The sequence below is a fragment of the Cebus imitator genome, unplaced genomic scaffold (assembly GCF_001604975.1).
Source record: "Cebus imitator isolate Cc_AM_T3 unplaced genomic scaffold, Cebus_imitator-1.0 Scaffold863, whole genome shotgun sequence".
Classification (NCBI taxonomy): domain Eukaryota; kingdom Metazoa; phylum Chordata; class Mammalia; order Primates; family Cebidae; genus Cebus; species Cebus imitator.
In genome coordinates, this window is record NW_016108178.1 from 336,141 (window position 1) to 345,530 (window position 9,390).

The following is a 9,390-nucleotide window of genomic DNA, read 5'->3' on the forward strand; positions in this document are numbered from 1 at the left end:
TGGTGAGCCGAGATCGCGCCATTGCACTCCAGCCAGGGTAACAAGAGTGAAACTCCGTCTCAAAAAAAAAAAAAAAAAAAAAATCCTTGAGAAAGGCACCTTAGCATACTGATCAAGAGTATGGTCTTTGCAGTCTGTGTCTTAGGTTTGTAACATCTTTGTCTTAGTAGCTATGTGATCTTGATTACTTTTGCACATACAGTTGACCACTGGTGATCTTAAGCAACCTTATCTCATGTGTACAGTATTGGTAAAAGAATACTTCCATTTATGGCATTGTTAGAGGAACAAGATAAAATGTATCTAAACCACTTAGAAAAGCACACAGTAATAAATATTAGTTGTCAGCTGGGCATGGTGTCTCGGACCTGTAATTCCAGCACCTTGGGAGGCCAAGGTGGGCAAATCACGTGGTCAGGAGTTCAAGACCAGCCTGGCCAACATGGTAAAACCCCATCTCCACTAAAAATACAAAAAATTAGCTGGGCATGGTGGCAGGTACCTGTAATCCCAGTGACTCAGGAGGCTGAGGCAGGAGAATCGATTGAACACAGGAGGTGAAGGTTGCAGTGAGCTGAGATTGCACCACTGCACTCCAGCCCAGGCGACAGTGCAAGACTCTGTCTTAGGGGGAAAAAAAAATTAGTTGTCATTATTATTACCCTAATTCTCTTTTTCTTTTTTTTCTACAGCTTGTTTTCACTTGATATTTTAAAGACAGAAAGCTCATGGTGCAAATTGTTATTTCCAGGTGAGCATATTTTGAGATTTTAAAATTTGGCTTGAAATGATGTGGGCTATAGAGGTGTGAGATGTTTCTGGAAGAATCAGGGTCCTTAGGCACGTCTTGCACAAATCCTTGCATTCTCATCTCTAGTTCAGTGCCCAATTTCCCAAGAATTTATGTCTGACAAAGAGGTCCTTTGGACCTTGAATGGTGGTGTAGGACACTATTCATCCTTCACCCCTCAAAAATATTGTAACCGCCAGCCCTTTGCTTGCAGTGCGAGGGCTGGAGGCCTGGCAGAATGGGTGCTGATGGAGCTACAGGGGGAGATCGAGGCTCGCTACAGCACTGGATTAGCTGGAAACCTCCTGGGAGACCTACATTACACCACTGAGGTGAGGGGGCTTTTCTTTCCCTGCCTAATGCCTCAGGAAAGCAAGCTACACCAAGGTGGTGCTCCCAGGACCCAGAGTGAGGACTGCCTCAGGTTTGTTATTCAGGGTCTAGCTAATCTGCGATGCTCTCTGCTTGTTCTCCCCCTACCTCTACAGTAGCAGGGAAATTTAATTTGGGGAATCTGGAAAGCTCACATTTCTGAAAGTGGAAATACTCTTACGTGGGGCTAGAAAGAGTAAAATGGGCACATGGGTGGGTGGTCCAGTGTGGCTGCTCAACAATGGCAGAGCTAGACCAGGGAGTGGAGGTGCCAGCATAGCCTGCCAAGAGCAGCTTTAGGAGGCACCTGAGTGTTATGGCCTTGCCCCAAACCTCAGGAATCTTATTCTTGTTCTGCCAAAGGGAATCCCTGTGCTGATCGTGGGGCATCATATCCTGTATGGGAAAATCATCCACCTGGAGAAACCTTTTGCAGTCCTTGTCAAACACACTCCTGGGGATCAGGACTGTGATGAGCTTTGCCGCGAGACTGGCACCCGGTATCTGGTGACAGCACTCATCAAAGACAAGATCCTTTTCAAAATCCGTCCCAAGCCCATTATCACCAACGTCCCCAAGAAAGTATGAAAGAACCTCGGATTTTCCCTAGAGAGCGGCCAACTCCTTGGACTCGTGCTCCGCTGCCACCTCGAGGACGGCTCAACGGTTCCCTGGGACCACAGGGAGGTCCTGTTCTGAACGCAGGCCACCCACTGGGTGTGAACTCAGATCCCTTCCTTATGGCGGCCGGTTCTCTTGGTGGAAATCTGGCCCCATTTCCAAGGAACCCATCTCCTTTTCCAGCTTCATCAGGCTCATTGGCTTCAAATCCAGCACCTTTCCCAGCTGGTACTCGTGACCCAAGCATGGCTTCTTTTCCAAGAGGGCTGAATCCCACTGGCACAGGTGCAGTTTCTTTCCCAAGACCTGGTGGCCTCTTGGGGCCAGCTCCGGGCCCAGGCCCTGTGGTAAACCCTAGGACAGGGGGTCTTCCAGGCCCAGGGCCTCTGTCAAACCCCAGGTTAGGGGGTCTCCCAGGATCAGGTCCTATGTCCAACCCAAGAGCAGGTGGTCTCTTGGGAGCAGGTCCTGACCCCAGAAGTGGTGGTCCCATGGGCCCCGGATCTGGACCTAACCTGAGAGCAGGTGTTGTGTTGAGCTCTGGGAATGGTCCTCCCAATCCTAGGCCAGTTGGCCTGGGCCCAGGATCAAACCCCAATCTGAGATCAGGCTTTTTAGGGTCAAACCCTGCCCCCAGGTCAGGTGTCTTTACAGGCCCAGGCCTTGGGCCCAACCTAAGACCAAGTGGCCTGGGCCCAAGCCCTAATCTAGATGCCAGAGCAGGTGGCCTCTTGGGCACAGGATCTGGTCTTAACTTAAGAATGGCTGGACCTCAAGGCCTCGATCTTGCCCCCATTCTTAGAGCAGCAGGTCTTTTAGGAGCAAATTCAGCTTCTTTCTCACAGGCTTCTGGAAACATGGGCCCAAGTCCATCTTCCATGGCAAGAGTACCTGCCCCCATGGGCCCAAACTCAGGTCCTGGCTCTCGGGGAATTGGCCTTACAGGGCCAAACCCATCTCCCATGTCAAGGGCTCCTGTCCCCATAGGCCCTAATTCGGCTCATTTCTCAAGGCCAAGTGGCCCCATGGGGGTAAATGCCAATCCGTTTCCCAGGGGAGTGGGTTCATCTGCCTTCTCTCAATCTTCTGGCCCATTGGCATCAAACCCAGCTACCTTCCAAAGGTCTGCTGGCCTCCAGGGCTCAAATCCAGCAGTTTTCCCAAGAGCCTCTGGGCCACTTGGCCCCAACCCAGCTAACTTCCCAAGGGCTGCTGGCCTGCAGGGTCCAAGTCCAGCTACCTTCCCAAGGTCTGCTGGCCCATTAGGCTCTGGTCAAGTTGCATTCCCCAGGTCAGCTGCCGGGCACCTGGGCTCTTCTCCAGCAGGCCCTATGGGTATCAACCCAGCTCCTTTTGCAAGGCCAACTGGGACCCTGGGTCTCAACCCAGCTTCCTTTCCAAGGATGAATGGCCCTGCAGGCAAGAGTTTGGTCCCATTTCCCAGAGTGGGGAGCCTCCCTGGCACAAACCCAGCTGCTTTCCCCAGACCAGGGGGTCCAATGGCTGCAATATACCCAAATGGAATGTTACCCCCTTAAACACCGTTTTCCTTCCAGGACCACCTTGGTTCCTAGGCACTGTGGTTCTTGGCAGGGGCTGTCTCTTAGGTAAAAGGGTAGTTGTGGAGCTACAGTCTGAAGAACATAGCTGGGGCTCAAGTTCAAATGAGCCATCTTTTTCTTCTGCGTTTTTCTTGACTGAAGGTGAGATGTTATTTGTGGCATGTGAACTGTGGCAGGTGGGAATAATCCTGGCCTTGAGAAAAAGGATCTCCAGCTCCCAGAAGCCTGCTGTGCTTTCGTCCTGCAGCTTTCTGCCCATTGTTTCTTACTAGTTTCTTGAATTGTTCTTGTGGACTTTTCCTCAGGGATACATTGGCCTGCAGGTCCCAGTTCACATGTAGTCCCCTGCTCACCATTGGAGAATCAGCTCACTGCTCTCTAGAAACGTGGTGTTGGTGAACGGATCATGCTTCTGTAGCTCTGACCTGGGCAGCTTGGACCTGGTCATCCTCTACTGCCATACCTTTCTCTGGGGGCTTGAACACAGAACAGGGAGATGGACAACCACTTCAAAGACCCACCGAATGCAGTTTCTGCTTGACTGACTGTGCCTGCACCTCTCTTTTCCTGGGACTCAGAGGTGGCCAGATTTAAGGCTTCTCTACTCATCCAACTCCCTCCTTACTGGTACTCCCAATCAAAGAACCTCAAAAATTTAAACCGATGTGGATGGGAATATGGGAATTGGGGTGGGGTGGGGGAATGAAGGGAATAAATCACTGTGCGTTGTTCAGCCTGATGTGAAAGGATGGTTGGTGGTTTTCCTGCATTGTATCTTTTCTTACTGTTTCTTTAATAAATGGGATGAGAGGGCTGCTGGTGTCACTCTATTTTATTACCTGTTTGATTGATAGGGAAGGAAGTTTACTCTGCTTTTGTTTTAGCATGACTGGGGTCTTACATCTTGTCAGCTAAAACACTTTTGCTCCAAGAGGAAACAAGCTTTGGTGTTTGGCCTTAGCAAGGGCTCATTCATCTGCCAGTTATTTCACCAAAGACCCTCTACACTGAAAGTGAAGCCCCCATGGGTGTACAGATACCAGAATGGACATGTTGCCCAGTCTTGAGTGAGTCCCCCGACAAAACTCTATTTTAAAAGTTCCTCTTTTGAAACTGGAATAAAGAGCTAGCTTTCATTAAGTACAAAGTAGTAGTTCAGAGATAACCAGCATATGTGAGAATCTTTATTTTGACAAGTAAGTGCAGTATAAAAAACTTGACCTGAAAAGTTTAAAAAAAAAAAAAAAAGCAGGTAAAAATAAATATGTTTACAAATTACTTAAAAACAATACAAAAGAGGATTAGAATTCTTAGTGAGGAAAACCCAAGATGCGTCCAATTGTATAAAGGCTCTTCCCTTGCCAGAGACAGGAATAAAGCTGAAGACCCACTTTGGTTTTGCTGCTGAAAAATACACAAAATAACTTAGAAAAACCAGTCAAGGTCAAACGTTGTGAGCCCACTACCTATACCTGCCTATGTTTGATTTGAGGAATGTTGATGACCACAGTGCAAGATAGAGCTGACGGTAGGAAAGCCAGGAGAGCCTGTCATCCTACATTAATCTTCAAGTAAATGCTGAAGAAAAACAAGCCCTTAGTGAAGTCTTAACTCTGCACTTGGTTGACCAGATTTCCTTCATTCTAATGCTCAAAATAGTTTACTTCTTGGCCAGCAGAACGATTGCCTGGAGCAGCTGCCTTAGCAAATGCTTGCTGCTTCCAGCTTTCATGGGTTGGGTCCCATGTCAACCACAGTCTTAGCAGAAACTCAAAGTCTGTGTGATGTGGCAACTGTTGGCTACACCTGGACAACCCTTGAGTTCATGGGAAATGAAGGAAAGCACCAGAGTTTGCCCATCTGTGGCTCAGGGCACACTTTGCATCTTTGTAGGAAGCACCTCGGTACACTAGAGGCTTGCCCTCTCTGCTGCTGTCCACGTTAGTGCTGGTTCTGCAGGGGCTAGCTGGCCCCTCAGAAAGGACATTTGGAGGGCAAGCAAGAAACCTCTAAGTCAAAGGCTTAGGATCCCAGGTTTTAAACTCAAAAGCTGAGAACAGCATGGAATTGCAAGTCACTGGAATATGGCTTCCCCTCATTCCCCAAAAGCAGCAGAGGGAAAACAGCCACAAAAGAGAGAAAGCAAGAAACTTAGGATGCAGGAACCAGTTCCATTTCCTAGTTTGGTTTCTGGAAAGAAGCAAGCAATGCAGTGACTGTCACAACTTGGCTGTAAGAATTCCCTGGAGAAGCCACTGAGGAGAATAGACGGTCTTAAAGATAACCATTTTGGATTTGAGAGTTCACTTTGGGAACACTGAAAAGTTTTCCGTTGGAGATGATTGTCAAGAACAGCAGCCTGAATGTCACACATGGCTAACCCGACTGCCAAGGAATCTGTGACTCAAGAAGTGAAGAATGCACAAGAATGGATCACAAGATGGAATTTATCAAACCCTAGCCTTGCTTAAAAAATTTTTTTAAAAATTATCTGTAATGGTACTGACTTTGCTTGCTTTGAAGTAGCTCTTTTATTTATTTATTTTTTTGCAGTAACTGTTAGTTTTTTAAGTCTCTCGTAGTGTTGTTATAGTGAATACTGCTACAGCAATTTCTAATTTTTAAGAATTGAGTAATGGTGTAGAACACTAATTCATAATCACTCTAATTGTAATCTGAATAAAGTGTAACATTGTGTAGCCTTTTTGTATAAAATAGGCAAATAGAAAATGGTCCAATTAGTTTCCTTTTTAATATGCTTAAAATAAGCAGGTGGATCTATTATTTCATCTTTTTGATCAAAAACTTTATTTGGGATATGTATGGGTAGGGCAAATCAGTAAGAGGTGTTATTTGGAACCTTGTTTTGGGCAGTTTACCAGTTGCCTTTTATCCCAAAGTTGTTGTAACCTGCTGTGATTCGATGCTTCAAGAGAAAATGTGGTTATAAAAAATGGTTCAGAATTAAACTTTTAATTCATTAAAAAAAAAAAAAAAGACCACTAACATTTTAACCAGAGAGAATCACACCCGGGCCTTGGATGAATGAAGGCAGTTACCCACCTAAGAAGCACAGAGCGGCTCTCCAGCCAGCGCGAGTCTGCGCATACGTCCTGGAGCGCCTCCGGCCGTGGCCTCCCCCGTACCCCCTTGGTACAGCTTCTCCCTCCCTGTCCCCTTGTCCCCAGCTCTGCCGTTCTGCTTCTCTTCCAGTTTCTTCCCCTGGCTGCCGGTTGCGTGTTAGTCCCCTCGGTCCACCCCACTGCAGACCCGTCCTCTCCTCGTCCGTGACCCCATGGCTGTCATCTCCGTCTTTTCCCCAACCCTCAGCATGGCTAACCCTCCCCGTCTTTTTTTTTTTGTTAAGTAAATTAACTTTTACCACGAAAATAACTTCAGTCATTTTGAGAAATGGTAATGAAGACATTTACACAGTCTTTGTCTCCTTTTTAACCTTAAAGGCAGATCTCCAGCAATAATTCTAAAGTGTAGGAGCAAATGAGTTATTTTTTTTTTTAATTTGCCAGATATTCTTTTAATGAGAATTATAAAAGACCAAAAACATTTTTTTTGCAAACTGCCTTTTTAAACAAATGATTTGCTTTTAATTACAAATACTGTGCATGACGATGCCTTCTTCTGCAAAACCAATAAATACAAGAACAAATTTTAAACAGATGATTTGTCCAAGATATTTGAAAAAGGAAACAAAAGCCCGATTTTCATTATAAGAATTCATTGATTCTCTAACCTTTCAAAGATTAAGCTCAAAGGTGTGATTCATCTGTAGAAGAGAGAAAGAGAGACCATCTTACAGATGCTTTAAATAGCTTTTGATAATTTTCCCGATGTCACCTTTACTTTCTGGAACTCATAGCTTCATAAAATAGCTGATTTTAAAATATTTCTAATGAACTGATTAATGGGGAAAAGAAAGTATGTATTGAATGCATGTTATAAATCTTACCATAAACAATTATACATATCAAAAGACAGTAACTTTAAAATGGTACAAAAAAAGTGAGGAAAAACCTGAATTACTTAGGAAGAGGAACGCCGGCAATGCCGGGCGGTTGTCTGCAGCACCATCCAGTCTATCCAGGAAAGTCAGTTCCGACTGCTCTGAGCTGTGGCCGATGGCTCCCAAGCGGCGCTGTCACAGAGTCTTCCCAAGGTCGTTTCGCCCTTCTGCGGATCCAGCTGCTTCCTCCTGGTGAGGTGTGCAGTATGACTGTGGTGACCTGGTCACAAGCCATTGCCTCACTTTCTTTGCTGTGAAATTTGTTTCTTGATTAAAAGCAATATGGAATACCAATTACAAAAAAAAAAAAAAAAAAAAAGGGCCAGTCCCACCCAGTGCTCCGGCGGCTTCACCCCGGCGGTGCGGCTCGCCCGCCCGCCCGCCCGCCCGCCGTCCCGCTCCCTCGGCCCCACTGCCGCAGGCGGACAGGAAAGCAGGCAGTCCCTCTGGCTGTCCGCCTGGGAGGCTCCGGCTGAGCCCGGGGTTTGGGCTTTTCTTCCCGGCGGAGGGATCTGCGGCGGCTGAGGAGGCGGCGCGGTCCTGGGAGGAAGAAACAGGTCCCGCGGCGGCGACGGCGGCGAATAAAGGGGACGCGCCGGGTGATGCGTTCCCGCTGCTGCAGGCCCAGGAGCGGAGTGGGACCCGGCCCTCAGCCCGTCCCACCGGACCCGCTCTCCCGAACTCTCCATCTTCCCCGGCCGAGCGCGATCGCGCAAGCGGCCTCAGGATCCCTAGCCCTTTCCCCGCCCCCGCCCCCGCCCCCGCCCCCGCCCCCGTCCCCGCCCCGGGGGCCGCAGCCACCCGCCTCTCACCAGGGCTCTGAAGAGAATCCACAAGGAATTGAATGACCTGGCCCGTGACCCTCCAACACAGTGTTCAGCAGGTCCTGTGGGAGATGATATGTTCCATTGGCAAGCTACAATAATGGGGCTAAATGACAGTCCCTATCAGGGTGGAGTATTTTTCTTGACCTTTCCCAACACATTACCCCTTCAAACCACCTAAGATTGCATTTACAACAAGAATTTATCATCCAAATATTAACAGTAATGGCAGCATTTGTCTTGATATTCTGCGGTCACAGTGGTCTCCAGCACTAACTATTTCAAAAGTACTCTTTTCCATCTGTTCTCTGTTGTGTGATCCCAATCCAGATGATCCTTTAGTGCTTGAGATTGCTCGGATCTACAAAAACAGACAGAGAAAAGTACAACAGAATAGCTCGGGAATGGACTCAGAAATATGCAATGTAATTAAAGAAATTATTGGATAACCTCTACAAATAAAGATAGGGGAACTCTGAAAGAGAAAAGTCCTTTTGATTTCCGTTGGACTGCTTTCTATGAGCCCACGCCTCATCTTCCCCTGTGCACATGTTTACCTGATAGAGCAGTGCTGCATGTTGTACATACTTGGAACAACAAACTGTAAATACTGTACTCTGCACCAACATTGCCTCCTAGCAGAGAAGCGTGTGTGTGACAAGCCAGTTCTACAGGCATTACCTAGGTGTGAGACTAAAAGCGTTCCTGATTGACTTAAATTTGGATAACAGCAAGGTGTGAGGGGGATGGTGGGTTTGGTGTGTGCTTCGATGGGAAAGAAAAAGCTCCACTCACCTGTAGGAGATTATTTTTAAGTGGAATCCATTTAAACTCAAAACAGTTATGAAAAGCAAGGTGAAGCACATGAAGCTGTGTCTGTATTCATTTTATTCTGAAGGAGCTACGTCTTAGGTGAAAGTTATGACCAACCAGATTAAACTCTACCCACATCCTGCATTTTAAGGTCTCAGTTTAACTGGTCAACATTTAAATGGATTGGAGCTATTAGTACATCAAATGTAATGGGCTTTGTTCCCAACTCTTTTACATCTCCCTACTCCTTCACCCTTTGGCCTTTCAGCCCTTCTTTCTCTCTTCCATAGTCTTTGGTTTATACGTGGTTTCTCGGTTAATACATGGCTAATAGCTCTTATTTTTCTTTTTTTCTTTTCTTTTTTTTTTTTTTTTTTTTTTTTTTTT

At 46.8% G+C, this 9,390-nt stretch overlaps 2 protein-coding genes and 1 pseudogene across 2 annotated transcripts; all 3 read left to right on the forward strand.

Moving 5' to 3' along the window:
* The first annotated feature begins 638 nt into the window (after positions 1-638).
* LOC108297956 (decreased expression in renal and prostate cancer protein) lies at positions 639-4,159 on the forward strand. Its single transcript, XM_037735623.1, has 2 exons — positions 639-751; positions 1,526-4,159. The coding sequence occupies exon 2, from the start codon at positions 1,747-1,749 to the stop codon at positions 3,319-3,321; it is 1,575 nt and encodes a 524-aa protein (XP_037591551.1). The 5' UTR covers positions 639-751; positions 1,526-1,746; the 3' UTR covers positions 3,322-4,159.
* LOC108297957 (chromosome transmission fidelity protein 8 homolog) lies at positions 663-4,159 on the forward strand. The gene is made up of 3 exons (XM_017520679.2): positions 663-751; positions 1,005-1,122; positions 1,526-4,159. The coding sequence occupies exons 1-3, from the start codon at positions 729-731 to the stop codon at positions 1,748-1,750; spliced, it is 366 nt and encodes a 121-aa protein (XP_017376168.1). The 5' UTR covers positions 663-728; the 3' UTR covers positions 1,751-4,159.
* A 3,958-nt stretch (positions 4,160-8,117) lies between these two features.
* On the forward strand, positions 8,118-8,793 carry LOC108297958 (annotated as a pseudogene).
* The last annotated feature ends 597 nt before the right edge of the window (positions 8,794-9,390 follow it).